This window comes from Anastrepha obliqua, chromosome 1 (genome assembly GCF_027943255.1).
Source record: "Anastrepha obliqua isolate idAnaObli1 chromosome 1, idAnaObli1_1.0, whole genome shotgun sequence".
In the NCBI taxonomy this organism is placed as follows: Eukaryota; Metazoa; Arthropoda; class Insecta; order Diptera; family Tephritidae; genus Anastrepha; species Anastrepha obliqua.
This window is the reverse complement of record NC_072892.1, coordinates 62,195,774-62,217,783: the sequence shown is the minus strand read 5'-3', so window position 1 is coordinate 62,217,783 and position 22,010 is coordinate 62,195,774. Positions and strand designations below refer to the sequence as shown.

At 36.0% G+C, this 22,010-nt stretch overlaps 2 protein-coding genes across 8 annotated transcripts; one reads left to right on the top strand and one right to left on the bottom strand.

Annotated features, from left to right (window-relative positions):
* Positions 1-96: 96 nt before the first annotated feature.
* On the bottom strand, positions 97-1,328 carry LOC129247956 (BTB/POZ domain-containing protein 6). Of its 2 annotated transcripts, XM_054887352.1 has the most exons (4): positions 1,189-1,328; positions 647-1,103; positions 489-566; positions 97-437 (listed from the first exon to the last, which is right to left on the bottom strand). In XM_054887352.1, exons 1-4 carry the CDS (start codon positions 1,200-1,202, stop codon positions 279-281), a joined length of 708 nt encoding a protein of 235 aa, XP_054743327.1. In that variant the 5' UTR covers positions 1,203-1,328; the 3' UTR covers positions 97-278. The 2 variants fall into 2 exon arrangements, with proteins under 2 accessions (XP_054743327.1, XP_054743318.1); XM_054887343.1 differs by having other exon boundaries at positions 108-566.
* Positions 1,329-4,218: 2,890 nt separating this feature from the next.
* LOC129236466 (zinc finger MYM-type protein 4) lies at positions 4,219-14,821 on the top strand. Of its 6 annotated transcripts, none has more exons than XM_054870877.1 (12): positions 4,219-4,317; positions 5,357-6,382; positions 6,447-6,710; positions 7,004-7,066; positions 7,318-9,107; positions 10,040-11,079; positions 11,136-11,509; positions 13,565-13,690; positions 13,830-13,951; positions 14,029-14,158; positions 14,256-14,355; positions 14,425-14,821. In XM_054870877.1, exons 2-12 carry the CDS (start codon positions 5,404-5,406, stop codon positions 14,597-14,599), a joined length of 5,163 nt encoding a protein of 1,720 aa, XP_054726852.1. In that variant the 5' UTR covers positions 4,219-4,317; positions 5,357-5,403; the 3' UTR covers positions 14,600-14,821. The 6 variants fall into 6 exon arrangements, with proteins under 6 accessions (XP_054726852.1, XP_054726851.1, XP_054726856.1 ...); XM_054870876.1 differs by lacking the exon at positions 4,219-4,317 and adding an exon at positions 4,324-4,498; XM_054870879.1 differs by lacking the exon at positions 4,219-4,317 and adding an exon at positions 4,552-4,628.
* The last annotated feature ends 7,189 nt before the right edge of the window (positions 14,822-22,010 follow it).

Sequence of the window (22,010 nt, the reverse complement as noted above, 5' to 3'; positions counted from 1 at the left end):
ATTTATAGGTGATTACTTTCACACCCAATTGTTTCATCAAGTTAGTCGAGCAGAGGAGTGGCGAATAGAAGAGGACTACAATTCGGTCAGACAAACTATTTTTACTATGCATAATATATTTATTTCTATATACATGATCATATACGTATTTCATATATATATACATATACATATATGTATATATTAAAGGTAAATTCTTGACTATCTCGGTAATGCAAACATCTTTGCAGTACTTCTTTATAATATGATTAAATTAAATTCAGTTAATTTACATTTAATTACTTGTTAAACAAATACGATACAGCGGGACCCGATTCGAGGTCCGCCATTGATAATTTGTTGAAATCTAGTTGATTAGCAGCCTCCACTAATTTTAAAAATTTTTCGGGCTCGTTTGTTTTATTTAAATTATTACGCCGACCATATTCCTCTAATTGCTGGAAAATCAATTTCGTTGATATATGTGGTTGTTGTGAAAGTAATATTACCAGTCGTTTCAGATGGTTGACGTTAAGGCGATAGAAGGAGCCAACACTGAATAAATTTTCGGCGTATTTGGTAATCTCCTATATAAAATTATAATAACACATTTTAATACTACAACAATATTTATAAGCAAACGAATAACCGAATACGTTACTCTTACCTCATAACATAGAAGTAACAATGGCAAGTTTTCGTGAATGCACGCCAAATCATACATCGGCCACACGTCTCCCAATGTCCAATTGTGCTTGCGTTTTAAGTGTCCCACTATTTCGTCGGTTAAATCTTGCATCATATACTTATCTGCTAAATAAAATAATTCACCCAGCTCTTTCAGTGGCAAAAACCGTTCTGCATCGATTTCATACACGTAAATGTAACGCAGGAAACGTTCGAAGCTGGCGGCGCTAACATCTGTTACTCTTACTGGGCCTACAACAACAAAGTCACTATAAAACATCCGTTCGAACACTTCAGACGCAGTGGCCAAAATCATTTTATGACAACGAAAAAGACGTGGTTCCTCAGAAGCTAGATCACCAACAAGGAACTCACAGTCAGCAAGATCATCATCATCCCGCAGTAAACGTATACGCCGTTCCTTACTGCTGGGCATTCTGTTGTTCAAACAAAACCATATTCCTCACATTAATGAAGTATTCTACAAATTTTTAGTGCGAAGTTCGTGTCGCTTTCGCTTACCGTTTAGTAAACATATTAATATTTGTTAAATCGTTTAGCGAACAGCCCTATCTGCAAAAGTTATCGCATCAATTTACTTCTGTTAAATTAACTGAATCAAAAATAATTAGGGGAAATACTATCAAAACAAATAAATAGATAAAGAAATCTTCTTCTTTTATTCTGTTAAGAATTCACGGTCATCACTTTGTAATTAGTGTTGCCAGCTTTTGAATTTCAAAATCACTATATATACTTTTTTAAATGAAAGTATCCCTTCTCTCATATTAGTTTGTTATTAACAAAAGTAATAAATAAACATATTATGTGTTGTATAATAAATAACACAAAAAAATTATCTCATTATTTGTAAAAACAAAGCATTTCTCTCGGTTTTTCCAATGTACTGATAGCCTGTGTTTTCAATTTCAATCCTTTGTTGTTGTCGCATTATCAGTCGCCTACCTGCTAAAATTCCTGAAAATAAAAATGTTTTGAACCATTGAATCATTGGCGAGGGAAACCATAAAAGTAAAAATTTAGATTTCTGGGCTTTATTTGTACTTTTTTCTTTCAAAAGAGTCAAAATTTATAACGTCAATAAAAATTTCCATGCATGGCCGTTAACTTAGTGGTCTCGAACCTTTTCCATTTTTATATATTTGGGACAGGTAACAGCTGCACTAATTACCTGTTGTCGCATTATCACTCGCCTGCCTGCTAAAATGCCTGAGAATGAAAAAGGTTCAAAACCATTGAATCATCGGCAAGGGAAACCATAAAAGTAAAAATTTAGATTTCTGGGCTTTGTCTGTACTTTTTGTTTTAAAAGAGTACCTTTGTTTGTAGTAAATAAATATTAATCACTTGATGTCCTGGAAATATTCAGCTTGTGTGCATCAACACACTGTTGCTGCTTGCTCAATATTTAATTAAAAAAATATTCAAATAAAATTCTGAGGTAGAAACAACCTTTTGTTAGTTTGTGTATAAATATGCATATATACATGTATGCACATGTACATATATTTACATATGATATATGGTATATGATTTGATAATATATAAGTCGCCGGCCGCCGTAGCCGAAAAATTGGTGCGTGACTACCATTCGGAAGACGTAGGTTCAAAACACCGTGAAACATTGTTTAGATACGAAAAATCATGCATGTGATTCTATGTACTTACTCAATTGGTGAGTGCTTTCCGAACTGATGAATTAGAATGCAACATTGCGACTTTCCTAATTCGCTGCAATGTCATGCCCCGATAATATGCAAACTAAAGGAAGAGAAATTACTTGTTTCAGGTAACATTTTGCAAAAGTGTTTGGAGCCACTACCATTTTGTGGAGAATGCATGTATCTCGACGGCGGCCGCCGTAGCCGAATGGGTTGGTGTGCGACTACCATTTGGAATTCACAGAGAGAACGTCGGTTCGAATCTCGGTGAAAACACCAAAATTAAGGAAAACATTTTTCTAATAGCGGTCGCCCCTCGGCTGGCAATGGCAAACCTCCGAGTGTATTTCTGCCATGAAAAAGCTCCTCATAAAAAAATATCTGCCGTTCGGAGTCGGCCTGAAACTGTAGGTCCCTTCCATTTGTGGAACAACATCAAGCGCACACCACAAATAGGAGAAGGAGCTCGGCCAAACACCCAAAAAGGGTGTACGCGCCAATTATATATATATATATATATATATATATATATATGTATCTCGATAACGACTTAATAGATCTCGCCAAATATCGTACCTGTTTTTTTTCTCCACCTCATTTAAGCCTGGTATAAGTATTATGCAGGTTGGATAAAATTCTCGTCCACTTTTTATATGTTAACTAAATTTGCTCCCTCCGTCTGATGATACAAGTTATAACTCTTAAATCAAAAAACAAAACCTAAACGTTTAAAGGCCCAGTAAGACATTCATAACACCAAATTGTCAGTGAATGAATTATATGTTAAAACTGCTGCAACTCACACAACACATTTTGTTGTTCAATAACAAATATACAAAACGAAATTTATCTTTGAAAATATGTTAATGAAAGATATTAAACGCAAGGATGAAAGGTGTAAACATGGAATTAAAGAAAGTACCGGACGTTAGTTTTTGAAACAGAGAATTAGTTAGTTATTTAGATTTTAGTTTATATATATATTTAGTTATATTACATATTTTTAAATTAGTTATATATTTAGATTTTCTAACATGTTGTATTTAGGATTAACGCCATTTACACATATGTTATATCAAAATATTTATATTAATTGCATATAAATGCATCCTAACGATAGTCAAAACTTATTCTAATATATGTAAGCATGCTGCAAAATGGAAATATTTTTATTCTACAACACAAATTTTGCTTGGGGTAATTGTCGTAATAGATCTGTGAATCTATTACTTATTATCAGGGTTGTTTAATTGCATTGCAATAAAAAATGAGACGTAAATGCATATCCGTACGGCCAATTGCACTATGTTTATGAAAAATTTCACATATTTAGCGTAAGCATTTGTTTGCACATTCTATACGCACACACGTGCGACAAATATGGCATATGGTTTCATAACCACATGAACTAGGCAAAAATGTGTATAACATAACGGAACGGACGAAAAGGGAACGCAAATTTTCTATAGTCCGCCATTTTGTTATTGTCTCATTTACATACGATGTCATAAAATTTCTATTAGTGGGCTAATAATGCACACGCAAATACATTATTTAATGATACATTACAATTATTCGACAAAATATCCCTTTGCTTTCTTTTTTTAATACTTTACATAACTTGATACCACAGCATTACTTTAGTTGGGACCTTTTTCAATCTTTTACTGAGGTAATCTATTACAATAATTTAAATGATGGCAGTTGAATCTTGTGAATTAAAATTAAAAGTTGAATTTAATGAAACCTATTGTGAAATGGAATATTTTAGCTAATTCCATTATAATTGATGTAATTAAAGAAGTAATATTGATAAGCATAATAATTTGTGTTATGGAAGTAGTTTGTATCTGTGCCATTTCCGAACACTTCCAACATTGACAATTTTGCTTGCGCCATTTTCCACCGCACAATACAGCCACACTGTTGGAAATTGATAGAGTTATGTTTCTGGCGAAGCCGATTGGAGGTAAACTACAATTTTTCGTGCTATTTTTACGTTTTTGTGCAAATATTTTGGGCGCGTACGCTATAAAATATAAGGCAAAATAAAGTTTAGTTTGAATCAAATTGATTTAATTGTAGTTATTTATGTGATTTTACGAGAAAAGTGTAAAAAACAGTCTGAAAAGCTAAAATTGACAACAAAAGTGAGTTGTGTTCTCGAGATCGACAAATCGTTCCGTTCCTATGTCATTATTTTTCCGCCTCATTCCGTATCTTGGCTGTCTCTGTTGAGTCTTATATCGGCCAATCAGTCAAATTTTGTTTAAAGAAAAAGTGGGTACTATTCGTATGCGTTGGCAAACCTTTTGATATATATTTTTACAAATAAGTGGGTGTGTGTATATAAGCAGATAATAAAGCGGTCGCCGGCAATAAAGAAGTGTTTTTTAACCGTGAGGGGGACGGTTGGCAATCGATGTGGTATTCATACAAGTATTTGCTCCCACTGTGCGTGCTGTACTTTCAGGGTAGCCACACTGTGCACACACCTCATTGCCATGGGGTTACTGACAAGATACTTTGGTCGACGAAATTATTGTCTTTTGTGCCAATATATTATTCATAGGAAACTATCTTGTTGAAACAGAATATAAATATTTAAACGATAACATATAAGCAAGTATTTGCGACGCGGGCATTTTAAAAAAAAGAACATTTATGCGCACAGTGTTTCAGCTAAGCAATAATTGTTTGTCGTGTGTAGTGGGCTCTGTATCTCAACGGCGGGAAAATACTGGCACAAAGTGCCCATATGTGCAAAACAAGCCAACCAAAACCTTACTTCTAATTTACAATTATGAGAAAGAGTTAATATATATACAAATTTTCCTAAGTTGTTAAAAATGATAGCATCAAAACGAAATAATGTAGTTGGCAAACCCTTAGAAGTTTATGAATGAGGCACTTTATTTTACTTTTTTTTTACCCATATCAATATATTCAAAATAATTTTTTTTTTCAATATTTTTCATCATTTCTTGTTTTTCATTCATATTTTTTAGTTAATGTTTAAGGCTAGCATACTGCTTAAAAATTCACCTGTAATCCAATGGAGGAAATCTCAAGTTTAGATTCTTTTCACACCGACGCTGAGTCAAGTGCAAGGCCTGAATCAGAGCCGCCCAAGTTAGACGAAGACACATCGCGAACATCAATGGGAAAAGCTGTCGATGGCGACACCACTAAGGACGCCGAAGATGGTAATAATGATGAAGATTTTGAGCAAATCTCCGACGGATCTTTTGAAGTAGATGAAAATTCAAATGGCACTTCCTCGGGACCACCTAAAGATGAGGGAAGTAGCACACAAGATAAAGTGGCAAGTGGAGAAGGTGATAAGGGCGAGGATGAGGATAAAGAGCCTGATACAGCTGAAACCAAAACACAAGAATCTACAGATTTCGAGGAAGTGGATGCAAATGTGTCGGGTGGTGGACATAATGCAGCCACTGAAGAATCTGATATGTTAGGCGAGTCAGATATGACTTTGCCAACACCTGCTAATGAATTAGAAGCCGAGCCAATCAATAAATCAGTTGAAGCCATGGAAGTGGACAAACCAATAGTCGCTGAGGGCGGGACTGAAACAGAAGCGGGTGCAGACACCCAGTTGCACACCCCACCTGGCGATGTAGATATGCCATCAGTAAGCAATTCGCCTGCTGCTAATGAAGCAACACTTGTTGCCTCTGAAGATAATAATGCTGACAAGATTAATGAAAAGTCGATGGAAGAAGAAAACGCTGATGTTAGTGCCGAACAGCTTGACATCAGTATGGAAGCGCTGGAAGATGTTGAAACTGGTAATGATGATGCTAAAACACCAGGTGAAGATAATGAGTATAGAACTGAACCTGATGGTGAAGCTATTGAGGAGGGCAAAGATAGCAAAGACGAAGTTGATGATACCACCAACGTAGGACGTGAGGACGGTAAACAACCTAGTATGGTTGATAACGAATCTGGTATTGTGGAAAAAGTCTCTCAAAAAGCAGGGGGTGAAGAGGTTGAAGTTGAGCGAGAAGATGGTGTGTTTTTGTACAATGAATATATAATTCCACTCTTTTATAATCTGACACTTATTTTGTACAGAACCAGTGGAGAATGTTCAAGAACCTGAGGATTCGGATATATGTCTCATACCAGACGATACCGAAAGCGAGGTTACTGAAGCGGAGAAAGAACAAGCCATATTGGCACGCGAAAATGCTGAAAAAGAAGATGCGGAGGCAGAAGCGGAGAAAGAAAAAGAACGGGAAACGGAGGCGATAGCAGCAGCCGAAGTTGTGGATGCACCTACCGAAAAAGAGGCATCAGCTGCCGAGGGTGGTGATGCCGAAATAGGCGAGACTATTGGTGAGTTTCTGACTGATAGTGCAATAATTTTTATGCACAATCTTTTACAAATGTTTTTAGAATTTTCCTTATTTAGTTTTTTGAATATCTTTCTTTGAATTAGCTATTTAGTTTTCGCTGATTCTTTTACGCTTTGATCTCTATAAGTTAAACTTGCTAATATTTTCGATACATTTCATCTGTTCTGTTCATCATCTGTAACGTTACAGGACCTTTCTAATAATATTTTACAATAATCATATAAAGATGTTCATTAGTAAAAATGTTGAAATATTTTCGTTTATTTGCGACAGCCGAAGCTCAAGCTGATCCAGCTGGAGCTGAAGTCGCTGACGCTGGTAGTGGGAGCAACGAAGGTGAGCGTCTCACAATCCTTACTAAACAAATACTTGATTAAATATAAAGTAAAACTTTACTTGTACTCTGCCCTGTAAAATTTCAGATTTTTGTACAAGAGAATTTAAGAAATAGCTAAAGGTGTTAGGTAAAGTTTTACCACATACATACTCTATTGTTCCAGCAATAATACTGTAGGGTTTTTTATTTTTTTATTATTTACCTTTAATTTATTTTTTAAAATAAAAATAATTATAATTTATTTATATAGAACCACGACAAAATACAGCGGAAGAAGCAGTAGATGCACCCGACGCCGACGAACCCCTGCTGGAAGAAATGCAGACCAGCACAACTGAAACGGGATCAACACCGAAGATTATTATTGCTTGGATACTTTCATCCATGCAGAAGTGCATACAGTGTGGCACCGAAAAAGCATGTGGCTTTCGATATAAGAGCCCCGAAAATGACAGTCTTGTATATGTGTGCGACCAAAATTGTTGTGATGCTCTTTTGTCTGCTAATCCCGGCAAGTATTTCATACGTCGAAAAAAGTTTCTTATCGAGGAGTTAAGTAATGAACCAAAAGATCCCAGTTCAACCGAAACCTCTGGTGATGGCAATGTGCAAGGTGGTATAGCAGAGAAAGATGCAAATTCGCATATGTGTTTACAATGCAAGGAAGAGAAGGTCTGTAAATATTTCTTTCGTCAGGATGATGAGCAACACTATATCTGTAGTGATATTTGCTATAACTTGCTAAACTCAGAAGAACCTGAAAAATTCAAATTGAAACGCCATTCTATACGTGTGCGTAATATTGGAGCTACTTTGACAACAGCCGTTGCATCTGTAGGAGTTTCGACCCCTTCAAGCACAACCACAACAACAGGTACCAAGACAAAAAGTCCGCGTGATACGGGCGTTGTAGCTCGTACGGCAGCAGAAGCAGAGGCTGCACGTTTAGAGCGAAATGCCAGTTTTATGCGCCGTTGTGCAGAATGTTTCAATGAAGTGACGCTAGGGGACAAAAATTTGCTCTGGGAAACGATGGACTTTTGCAATGAGATATGCTTGGGCAAATATCAACGCACAATCGGTGCCAATTGTCAAACGTGCCACGGCGAAGTACCACATCCAGCGCTTGGCAAGTATTGTGTACGTTTCGGTTTCGACATACGTCAATTCTGCTGTGCTGCATGTCTCAACGAATTCAAAAAGGGCTTAAAAACTTGCTCCTGTTGTCAGAAGGACATTTCATCGGGTAGTGAGGGCTTTCTTGCGCCTGTGGGTGATAAGGAACAATTCAAAGATTTCTGTTCACAAGCCTGTATGCGTCGTTACGATAGCATGTGTAATCCCAAGAAGAAGCTTCGTAATGACACTTGTGCTGTGTGTAATAACGATAAGCCCGTGCGTGTCGAAATTATGTTGGATGGCAAGGAACATAATTTTTGTTCAAATCCCTGCTTCTCTGCTTTTAAATTCGTAAGCAATATTGTGGCCGATCAGTGCGCCATGTGTTCAAAGTATTTTGAACGTAAAGGCTCCGAATCGTTTACCATTTATACAGAAAGACGGACTAAAGTATTCTGTACACGCGTTTGTCTCAATGTATACATAATTGTGAATCGGCGTATTGTGTCATGTCAGTGGTGCAAGGTGAAAAAATACAATTTCGATATGATCTACAAACAGCAAGATGCTCAGGAAATACTAATGTGTTCCTTAAATTGCCTAACATTATATGGTGTATCTATTAATGCGTTTTCACGCACTGTTGCGAATTGTGACAATTGTAGTACTTCTGCTACACCGCAGTACCATCTCACCATGTCGGATGCTTCGATGCGTAATTTTTGCACATACCAGTGCGTTATGCAGTTTCAGAGTCAATTTGCACGAGCACCACTTACTTTGGAAAATGATTCACCGTCAACACAACAAACGACCACAGTGTCACAAACGGGATCTAATAATAGTAATGTACCATTTCCTACGGGGCTGCCGAAAAGGGTAAAACTGAAGATGCCGCAGCAGCCAAAGCAGCCAATACAGGTAAATATGAAAATAATTGATATAAATGTAATATCGTAGTGGACATTATTAAGAATGCGAAGAGAAGAACTTGGCATAAAAGAAAATATTCGACTCACCTCGCCCAACTGAAAGGAACAAATCAAAACTTTCATATCTTATACCTTAATTGTATTCGTGTATTCAAATAAGCACTTTACAGTACACGAGTACACTGGTCTACAAAAACACTGTTATACAACTCTAGAACAATTAGCACCGTCAGAACTCTATGAAGTTCAAGTTTTTCAATTTAAACACATCGAACGTAGTTCTTTGTCAAGTTCATTCCTTGTAATAAGAATAGAAAGCAATTTAAATGTATTTATGGTTATTCTGACATTTTTTAATTAATTAATTTTTTCAAATTCACAAAACTAATTCAGTATACATATATCAAATGTAAATATAAAAGACTGTTGACTGAAAAACCAAGGAAATTAATGGCATGTATGCTAGGCATTACGTGATCATCTAAATATACACGCAAATTTGTCCAGCGAATGTCCTTTGTGGACATGAAACTTCAAATTATATAAAAAGTTCTCAATAGCAGTCGACGTTGGACAGGTAGAGTCCAGAAATCTGTATCATGTGGGGGCGGTATAAAACTATAGACCATTTACATGGCAAAGTCAAGACGCACACCAGAAATTGACGAATAATTTGGTCAGTTATGTAACAAAGAGGAAGAAATTTTTTATATTGGTAGTTGGCAACAGCGATTTGCTGTTAATATATTGTAATAGATTTAGTATTATATATATACTGTTGTCATCCCTTTTTTGCAAATAAAGTTTTTTTTAACGTTAATTTGTCTATTTGAAAAAAATATAACCTCTTAATTTTTTTTATTTTATGGTAAAAGCTTTGTACAATATTTAATTATATTTACTAACTTATTTATAATACAGATTAAACTTCCTTCAAAAACAACACCAGCCAATAAAAAGGGTCCTACAATGCCTGTTATATCGACGGTGTCATCTTTAGCGAGCGGCGAAACCGAAACAATGATCGGTAACGTAACGGTACGTCGTGGCAGAGGAAGAGGACGAAAGATGGATTCACCGCCACCTATCCCACAAATACCAGCCCCTCAAGTTACGGTACCCACTAGAGGGCGTCCAAGGAAACAAATAGACTATGCGGCTTCTCCGTCTCCACCTCCAATTCAACTACCACCACCAGTGGTGAAATCTGTTGGTAAGCGTGGGCAAAGTACTTCGGTTTCCACACATGTTGAAAAAGGTGTTGGCGAAACAAGAATTATTGCCGTTCCGCCATATCCACCAGCTGTTCGAAATGTTCAGACCAGTTGTAAGCCACAAACTGTGACGGTTGGATTCCAAACTACACCGAACACAACAAATACAGCATCGCAAACCGGCAAGGACTACTCTAACAAGGTTCTAATACCAGTCCCTGTGCCAATTTATGTGCCGCAACCAATGTATATGTATTCAGCACCATTTCCGGTGCCAATACCGATTCCATTGCCAATACCAGTACCCATATTCATACCAACTACGCGAAACTCGGCTCAGGGCATACTTAAGGAAATCAAGAAAATTCAAGATAAAATGCCTGCTGATCCATTTGAAGCGGAGTTGCTTATGATGGCAGAAATGGTTGCTGAGGAAAAACACGAGTCAGATTCAGATTCTGAAGATGAGGTGAAAACTGAACCCAGCTTGGTGCCCATACAGTACAATAATGATGTGCAACCAGTTGAAGTGGCGAATAATTCATATGGGGAAGAAGTATTGCAAATGGCATTAAAAATGGCAACTGGTGAATATGATCAACCTGCAGTTGATTTGGAATCAGCGATGACTGCAAGTGAAATCACAAATCCCCCACCAGGTATGGTGGGACACGACGACTCCATGAGCCATATGAGTGCTCATCATATGCAGCAACAACAGCCACACCATATAATGGAAGCGCAACGGTTAGTTAATCATAATATTTTTTTTTGTATTATATAAAAACGGTCCTTGCTTGTAGCGGTGGACGTGGCCGTAAACGTGGAGGTGTTACTTCTCCTGTATCACCACGCAGTAATAATCGTTCGCCGGTGAAACGTTCCCGACTGGATATAGAACCAGCTCAACCACCACCGCAACCCATACAGCCCGTGGAGAAACCTGACGCTAATATGTGTTTAAAATACACTTTTGGCGTGAATGCCTGGAAACAATGGGTAATGACGAAGAATGCCGACATCGAGAAGAGTACAACAAGGAGGCGGCCTTTTAAAACAGAGCTCTTGCAAATGACTGCCGATGAATTGAACTATTCGTTATGCTTGTTCGTGAAGGAGGTGCGAAAGCCGAACGGCACGGAGTATGCTCCAGATACTATATACTACTTGGTGTTAGGTAAGTGATATTTATCCCTTGCAGGCTGAGCCGCTAAAGCAAATTCGTCAGTTATACTCCACATAGACTTCACGTTCACAATGCTATCAATCAATGCTGTCATGATTTTGCTTTTCTGAATACATCAATAACACATATCCTACTAATTCGTATATTTTCTACAAGATTTTTTTAATTCCCGACACTAGGACCACGTCACCAAAAAACATGCATTACTTTGAGTTTTGCAAAAAAACCAAGCACAAGTGTTTTGTAAAAAAAAAACATTCAAAATGATTTTTTTGCTGACTAGTTTAAGGGGTTAGGGGTAGTCAGAGGCCCGAAAAAATGATGATTTTCACGAATTTTTTTTTGCTACTTAATTAATTTATTTAACAAAAATAAAAACATAGCATAAAAACATCATGTTTTAACTTGACTTCACCAAAATTTCAAAAAAAAAATTAATAATTGCAAAAGTTATCGCTGTTTGTGTGAAGCCCGTTTCTCCAGAAGTCCCTTGCGGTGAACATCACAAGTCCTTGCAGATTCATCTAAAACCAATCGGACAAGAAAAATTAGTTTTATTAATAGATAATCTTGTGCCTGATCGAAGCTTTTTTTTTTCAAAATGAACAAAATGGCGGCCTCAGAAAATTTTTTTCAGATTTTAGAAAAAAAAACCAACAGTTAATTGTTAAAAAAAATCGAAATTTTTGAAAAAAAAAAAAATCCTTCGATCAGGCACAAGTTTTTTATGTTTTTCAAAAGCTGTATAAATTTTATTGAAATCTACGTAGCGGTTTTTAAGTTACAGTGTTCATCAGTTTGAAAAACATAGTTTTGAGAAAAACGCATTTAAAGTTTTGCTATCGGCTCCGGAGCGGCCGAGCGCCCTTTGTTAATTGTTGAATAACTTGAAAAGTATTTGTCGGATTCACTTCAAATTTTTACACAATATTTTTAAAACATTATACTTTAAGAAAATGCAAAAAACAAAAAATCGATTTTTTGAAAATTCTGACTACCCCTAACCCCTTAATACAATTCCCACATCAGAATTCATTATTACAGTTTCAAACCGACTCCGAACGGCAGATATTTTTATGAGGAGCTTTTTCATGGTAGAAATACACTCGGAGGTTTGCCATTGCCTGCCGAGGGGCGACCGCTATTAGAAAATACTTTTTCTTCTTTTGGTTTTCACCGAGATTCGTTCTCTCTGAATTCCGAATGGTAGTCACGCACCAATCCATTCGGCTACGGCGGTCGCCTTTCATGCAATTCATTACAAATAATTAAATTGTACCAGCAATTTGTTTATTCCCCACAAAAATACATCAGATGACAGATAAAACAAAAATCGTTTTTTCACAGTAATCATAAACCTTGGAATCTATTATCTAAGTATCAAAAATAATGACTATTTGATTATTCAGCCGAGTCAGTTATTGCCCTCCAAAATTCGATTCTTTAAGAATGCATGTTTAAAAATATTAACGATTTGCTTGTATGACAAGCCTGGACTTTAAATCATTAATGAAGAACCTAAACGATTTAACGAACGAATTTAGAGAATTCTTGCCATATGATTTTACTCGGACTTCCGAGAGTCAGTTTTACGGTGCAGGAAGGACTTCCTGCTATGAGATTTTACGTCAGCAGCTTCCCCCAAAATGTATAAGCTATCCTTTATTATGCTATTACAACAATAACAGGTCGGACTATTCGGATTTCGAGTTCTGAAGAAAGCTTCAAACTTTTTGGTTACTTAGTAAAAAAGTGAGGTTAAAAAATGTGCAAAATATACCCTACATTTAATAAAAGTTTTATATGTAGAAAATGAAGCAGATAATTCCGTACGTCGTGTTTACGTTTATGAGCTATTCAGGAATATTATTATTATTGGTTTTATTGCATTCGTAATTATTCGTCAAAAAGCCATATATAAGCACAAGCGAACAGTGCTATCGGTTTTTAATTTTTATTTAATAACATGAAGTTATTTTTACCTTTTTAACACATGCCAGGTTCAACAATTTATTTTAAATAATATCTGATTGTATAACTTTTTAGGTATTCAACAATATCTGTATGAGAATGGGCGAATAGACAACATTTTTACAGATCCATACTACGAACGGTTTACGGACTGTCTAGATGAAGTGGCTCGCAAATTTTCTGTGCTCTATAACGATTCGCGTAAGTATCGTGTTAAATGTGTGTGCCTTAAGATTAAATAAACAAAAAACACCATTATGTGTATATTTAATGATGAAGTATAAACCTCCCCATTTTCATATTCCATATATCATTTAATCGTTTTTGGTTTTTATTACAGAGTACATTGTTACTCGCGTCGAAGAAGAACATTTGTGGGAGTGCAAACAACTTGGTGCACATTCCCCACATGTTCTGCTCAGTACGTTAATGTTCTTTAATACGAAACATTTCAATTTAACGGTGAGTGAAATGTAATTGACTATTTCTTGTATGCAAATGTGGCTAACATCGGTGTTGTTTTTATTTTTTTATTACAGACGGTAGAAGAGCATATGCAGCTATCATTCTCGCATATAATGAAACACTGGAAACGATCGGCACAAAATGCTAAAATGCCCGGTACAAGAAATGTGCTACTCCGTTTTTATCCGCCACAAGCTGGGCTTGGTAAGTGTATTTGTGCAAATACTTTTGAGTATATGTTTTTCTTCAATTTTATTGTACACAAGAAAAATTATATGCTTTTTTAATTGCAATGTTCCAGATGCTAATCCACGTAAGAAAAAGGTTTACGAACAGCAAGAGAACGAAGAGAATCCTTTGCGCTGTCCTGTCCGCCTTTACGAGTTTTATCTCTCTAAATGGTAAAGTGTATTATTTTTTAACTCATATTTCTAAATCTTAAAATCTAATTTCAAACGACATTATTGCAGTCCGGAAAGTGTGAAAACGCGAAATGATGTATTTTATCTACAACCCGAACGTTCTTGTGTACCCGATTCACCTGTGTGGTACTCTACGCAAGCGCTTAGCCAAGAATCTTTACAAAAGATGTTGCATCGTGTCAAAATGGTTAAGGAGATCAACATTGCACTGCTGACGAGTTAATACGATGTGATTTTGCCGAGCAGCAGCAGCAGCACAACCAACACTAACACCAACACCAACAATAATAGTCATAGCCGCAGCCATTCAAATCAGCATCAACATTCGGCATTGCAAACGGCCATAAATGCATTGCGCTGTTTGTTTCCGCCGTTAGGTTAGATAACGTGCAATTCGTTCGCGCCTCAACAGAATAAATGCAAATATTCTCTATCCCATACTTAACGTTCAAGTCTTCTTTTTATTTGCTGCGAATAATAAGTTGAACTTCATTCTTTGGTATAGCCAAACAGTAATTGGGAGCAATTAAGTAAGAAAGCAATTTGGGTAGAATTTTGCTGTAACGGATAAACAAATTTCTGATTTTAATATACATTTTTTCTACGTATCAATCTTAGAGCACACATAGAGCGAAAGAATATACATATGTACATGGAGTTGATAAAAACATAACTAAAGATACATAATTACCATATAGAGTTTATACAAAAAAAAAAAAATAATAAAATATAGTTTTATTTGTATGAAAATGAGTGATTGTACAGTACAGTGCAGTAGTTTAACCATTTACCCGCAACAAAAGCGAAATGCACTTTTGAAAATGGCTGCAAAGGAGATGCAACTAAGTTGGATTTTGTTTAGCAGAAACCCGAAAGAATTGACATCGATTATCTGTACATAAAGATGTACTTGTATGCATGGTATGTCAAGGAAACCATTTTGCAGGGCAGCACATTATTTGCTAAAAAATGCTATTAGTGTATGTAGATGTCGTCAATCAAATAATATTTAAATAATTTTCAAATTTGAACGCAGAAAATATGAAAGTATGGGGAAAAATTAAGAAATTATGCGATGGTAATTCGAAGCATTCGTGAGTTGTTAACGAGTTGAAACGTAGTGTTTCCTGGGAGCTTCGAGCATAGGAAATATCGCAGCAACCGATTTACACAAAGTTCATGTAAAAACATATGTATGTAAAAACCAGACCCGTTTTGGAGAAAATTCGGAAGTTTCAAACTGTGTTTGAGTTAATTTCTTAATTTTACCAATTATTATGGCTTCTTTTCTTATTATTTGCCTTTTCGATTTCTAAAGAATTAAAATTCTAAAACCTTTTGCTTACAAAAATATGTTGATTCAGGTTAACCCATGCCTTGTTTTCTAATTTTAAGAATGCAACAAAAATCTCGTCTTTACATTAAAAATTGGAACGAAAATATATGCTGAAAAGTGAAATTTAAAAATAAGTTTAATATTGAATGTGTATTAATTAATTTTTTTTTTTAATGTTTAAGGGTGACTTGTCCAATTCAAAGTAACAAGAAGGTAATATAAAGGTTATCGTTGGCAAGTTATTAATATTTTAGTTAATCGTTTTTGTCATTTTTCCAAATTGATGATTACATAATAGTAGAGTTCTCGTGGAGAGTTTCTACTCATATTATCAAGTGAATAAAATTATTACGTAACGAAGCGCGCGTTTTCTATTTTATTGGCAAATGACAATTGAGAAAAGGTAATAGCGAGAGTTTATACAATCATTGAACTCACCATATAACGTTCTCGTTGTTGTTTATTTAAAATAAAAGCTGGCTTTTAGTGCTCAAATAAGTTTCTTTTTTTTAAACTTAGTGATAAACGGGAAACGATTGTTTTTATGATGTTGAAGGCACTATTGATATGTAAATCTACCACGTGCAAGTTTTCTACTACAAAACTAAAGCTAAACTTAGTTCAGCCGGAAAGCCGGTTTAAGCTTGTAGTGAAAATTTTTTGCTGTCACATTTTCTCTACGTTTTCGGTGAATTATATTGAAATAATATTCCTTAGCCGGATATAAATCTGGATCGTTCTGGCAACGTAGACCCAATTGTCGTGAGAAGTCTACTGAAAACCTGGCAATTAAGAGAATTGGCAAATTTTTAAACCAAATTGGACGTTTATCAAGTAAAATGAAACTCGCATCTTTGTTTTAAACAAAACATATTTTTAACGCATTGATCCAAAGCAATACGTAATTTGTTCAAAAATCAAATATGTTGTAACGAAAAGAGGAAAACAAAAGCCTTTCTTATAGAAAATTTGAAAATAAGTTGCTTCGTTGGAAGTATAGGCACATCCTTGACTACAGCGACTTCCGATATGTGCAGAATTTTCAAAAATATTAAATTATCAATAGAATTTTATGAACATATGTACATACATATGTACGTACATACAGTGAAAGCAACAAGAAACTTTTAATAAAGCACACATATTTTTATAAAACTTATAATAGTAATTAAAAAACGAAAAATATTGTATGCCCCATTGAGATAATTCTTTGTTCTTTATGGTTAAAAAAAACTAAGGAAAATGTAAGAGATAATTACACATACCATATATTAAAGAGAAAATATGCTGATACACCAACAACCTGTAATGTTTTTAGAATTTGTAACAATAATATTTTCAACAAAGCAGTTGAGGGATGGTAATATTTGACGAGTATATACATTTTGTTTTGTTCTTTAAAACGTAGCTTCGTAAGTCATCAAACTGTAAATTCTGAAGTACACAACCTAAATAAAGAATAATTACTGAGTATATTCAATATTTAAGTTGTTTAACTACTACTAAGCTAACTACATTCAGAAAAATAAGTTTAACTTTTTCTCCGCCGCTTTCAAATGCCCTGGTGTCGTGCAAATGCTCATATAAATGCCTATAATACACACATCATGTTCCACCGCGTTTATGTCATAAGCCAACTAACTCAACGGGACTGAGTGAGATGCTTGTGGGTATGCTGCTGCAGTAATATTATTTTACCCAAAGCCGAAGCCTACGTCCGATTGTTTGCGCTGTGGAAAATCTAAGCAACTCGTGCGTGTGATACAATGTTTATCTTCTTCTTCTTAATTGGCGCGATAACCGCGTACGCGATTTTGGCCCAGCTCAACAAAGCGCGCCAGTCGTTTCTTTCTCGTGCTAACCGGCGCCAATTGGACACACCAAGTGAAGCCAAGTCCTCCACCTGATCTTTCCAACGCAGAGGAGGACTTCCTCTCCAGCTGGTACCGCATCGAATACTTTCAGAGCCGGAGCGTTTGTATCTATTCGGACGACATGACCCAGCCAACGTAGCCGCTGGATCTTTATTCGCTGCGCTATGTCTATGTCGTCGTAAAGCTCATACCGCTCATCGTTCCATCGCCTGCGATATTCGCCGTTGCCAACGTGCAAAGGTCCAAAAATCTTACACAGAATCTTTCTCTCAAACAGTCCAAGCGTCGCTTCATCGGATGTTGTCATCGTCCACGCTTCTGCGCCATACGTTAGGACGGGCATGATGAGAGTCTTGTAGAGTGTTAGTTTTGTTCGTCGAGAGAGGACTTTACTGCTCAATTGCCTACTTAGTCCAAAGTAGCACTTGTTGGCAAGATAGATTCTACGTTGGATTTCAAGGCTGATATTGGTATTCGTGTTAATGCTGGTTCCTACATAAATCAACGAAGTCCTTTACAACCTCGAAATCATAACTGTCAACAGTGACGTGGGTGCCGATACGCGAGTGCGCCGACTATTTGTTTGATGACAAGAGGTACTTGGTTTTGTCCTCGTTCACCACCAGGCCCATTCGCTTTGCCTCTTTATCCAGTTTGGAGAAGGCAGAACTAACAGCGCGGTTGTTAAGGCCGATGATGTCGATATCATCGGCATACGCCAACAACGCTCTTATAAAAAATTGTGCCTGAGCGATTAAGTTCTGCGGCTCGTACGATGCTCTCCAACATCAGGTTAAAGAAGTCACACGACAGCGAGTCAGCCTGTCTGAAATCTCGTTTGGTATCAAACGGCTTTGAGAGGTTCTTCCCAGTTCTGACGGCGCTGCTGGTGTTGAGCAACGTCATCTTGCATAGCCGTATTAGTTTTGCGGGGATACCAAATTCAGACATTCACTTATAAGCATAAAAACTTATCCTTTTCTAATCGTAGCAGGCCAATTGACCGGAAATTCTTAAAAACATCTAAGAACAGGTTAAAAACCCCTTAATACCCTTTTTTATTTGGAAAAGCCCAAATTAGATTGAAAATTTTACCTGATATTTGAAGTTTTCAGAAAAAATGCCATCGGTCATAATTCAATGGTCAGGTACTGTAGGTGCCGTACCCCATCCGGAATGCACAAAAACTGCTAACTTTCTACTTTTGCCGTACGGCAAGTCAAGCGAAAATAACAACTGTTTAATGAAGAATAATTTTGTATCGCTCAAATTTTTATCGAATTTATTGATCAAATTAAATGCAGAAAATAAATGGAATTTAAATGGATTGAGTCAATTGGGGATCTAGGCTAACAACCACTAAAGGAAGGGAGCTCTTCAAAGCGCCTCAACACACTTCTTCATGGATGCCAACGTATTGGCCATCTGATCCACAAAAAAATCCGGACCTTATCGATTTCTTCATCACCAGAAAAGTCTCCAGTGCATATCTTAATATTCAAAATTTGCTAGACATGAATTCAGATCACTCGCCAATCTATCTAACTCTCAGCGAAACGGTAGTGTTACGTGATCCAGTTCTCAAACTAACTAGTCAATTTACCTACTGGGATTATTTCCGCAAAATGTTAGAAGAATCTGAAGACAATACGTTTCCAATGGAACCAACAACAAAGATAGATGACGAAGTTTTAAAACTGACGAGAGAAATACAACACTCTGCTTGGTCGAGCACACCTTCTTTAATGAAAATTTCCGCTGGCCACAAATACACAAAAGATATAAAAGAAATGGTGCTAAAGAAGCGAAAAATGCGGCGTAGGTGGCATCAAATAAAGATCTCAGCCTAAACGAAGGATCTCAGCCATAAAATTAAAGAATACAAAACTCAATAATTTACAAACTACGCACAGCAATTAAATAATAAAAGAGACACAAACTACTCACTATGGAAATGCACTAAAAAGCTTAAACAGCCAGCTAATCATAATCCACCAATCAAAGTAGACAATAATGGATGGGCGAAAGCAAACACAGAAAAAGCAAACATATTTTCAGATTATCTAGCAAAAATCTTTACTCCCAATAGCGACACATCACCAATACTAAATAATGATGGCATAGCCAATGATAATTATGGCGATATATATTACATAGGTCCCATAACTGAAGATGAGATGTGCGCCGAGATACAAAAGTTGAAGTCGAAGAAATCTCCAGGGTTTGATTTAATAACTGCCGAAGTCCTCAAACAAGTTCCACGAAACATCATTACAAAGCTAACAAACATAATGAATGCTTGCTTTAAGCTGCAATACTTTCCAATCTATTGGAAAATAGCTGATGTCATCATGATTCTACAACCAGGAAAGCCTCCAAACGATGTAGCATCATATCGACTAATATCACTGTTGCCCATCTTATCAAAACTGTTGGAAAAATTTTTGATAAAGCGCCTGAGCAATATCATAGAAAATAAACAAATAATACCAACACACCAATTTGGATTTCGCGCGCGCCACTCAACTATTGACCAAATTCGCAGAATTACTCGTATCATCGAGAACACATTTGAAGACAAAAATGTCGGTTCTGCTGTATTTCTCGATGTCTCTAAAGCTTTCGATAAAGTATGTCATGCTGGTCTGCTGTGGAAAATAAAGAATGCACTGCCAACAAAATGTTTTAATATCTTAAAAACCTACCTGTCCGAGCGCTATTTTCGCGTCAGATACGAAGATGAGTTCTCTGAACTGTAAGAGATAAAAGCTGGTGTGCCGCAAGGAAGTGTGCTTGGTCCCCTTCTCAATCTACTTTTTACTCACGACCTGTCAAACAGAAGAAATTGCTTTACAGCAACATTTGCTGATGACACTGCAATACTAACCGTCGGAAAGACAGAAATAGAGTCTACTACACAACTGCAGCTTGCTATCAATAAAATATTCAATTGGACAGATAAATGGCACATTAAGGGGTTAGGGGTAGTCAGAGGCCCGAAAAAATGATGATTTTCACGAATTTTTGTTTGCTACTTAATTAATTTATTTAACAAAAATAAAAACATAGCATAAAAACATCATGTTTTAACTTGACTTCACCAAAATTTCAAAAAAAAAAATTAATAATTGCAAAAGTTATCGCTGTTTGTGTGAAGCCCGTTTCTCCAGAAGTCCCTTGCGGTGAACATCACAAGTCCTTGCAGATTCATCTAAAACCAATCGGACAAGAAAAATTAGTTTTATTAATAGATAATCTTGTGCCTGATCGAAGCTTTTTTATTTTTTTTCAAAATGAACAAAATGGCGGCCTCAGAAAATTTTTTCCAGATTTTAGAAAAAAAAAACCAACAGTTAATTGTTAAAAAAAAAATCGAAATTTTTGAAAAAAAAAAATCCTTCGATCAGGCACAAGTTTTTTATGTTTTTCAAAAGCTGTATAAATTTTATTGAAATCTACGTAGCGGTTTTTAAGTTACAGTGTTCACCAGTTTGAAAAACATAGTTTTGAGAAAAACGCATTTAAAGTTTCGCTATCGGCTCCGGAGCGGCCGAGCGCCCTTTGTTAATTGTTGAATAACTTGAAAAGTATTTGTCGGATTCACTTCAAATTTTTACACAATATTTTTAAAACATTATACTTTAAGAAAATGCAAAAAAACAAAAATCGATTTTTTGAAAATTCTGACTACCCCTAACCCCTTAAACTGAACGAAACAAAGTCTGTACACATCAACTTTACAAACAAAAATACCAACTACCTCCCAATATTCATAAACAGCATTAAAGTACCATACTCTAATACAGCAAAGTATCTAGGTATGACGCTCGACACGAAACTTAGGTGGAGTGCGCACGTGAGAAAGAAAAGAGAAGAACTGGACCTAAAATTCCAAAATATGCGTTGGCTAATGGGTAAGCAATCAGCTTTATTCGCACACAATAAGATACTGCTTTACAAAGAAACTCTTAAACCTATCTGGACCTATGGGATTCAGCTATGGGGATGCACCAGCTATAGTAACACAGCGCATATACAAAGATTTCAGACTAAGGCACTCAAGCATGCAGTTTGTGCTCCATGGTATATTAGGACGCAAGATCTAGAACGTGACCTCAATATTGATTCGGTTACGGCAACCATAAAGAAATTTGCAAAGTCGCACGCAGAGCGACTAAGCAAGCATGTGAATAATGAAGCCTTGATTCTTAACGATAATAAAAAATGGAAACGAAGGCTCAAACGTAAAAAACCTCTAAATTTAAACTAATAAATAAATAGAAAATCAGTTAAAAGTATGAATTGTATTTTGCTGAGGATTAACTTAAATTATTTATTGTAACAAAACTCCACAAAAATTGCTCGTTAGTATATATATATTTAATGTTATACTAGTTGCAATGAAAATACTAATAATAAAAAAA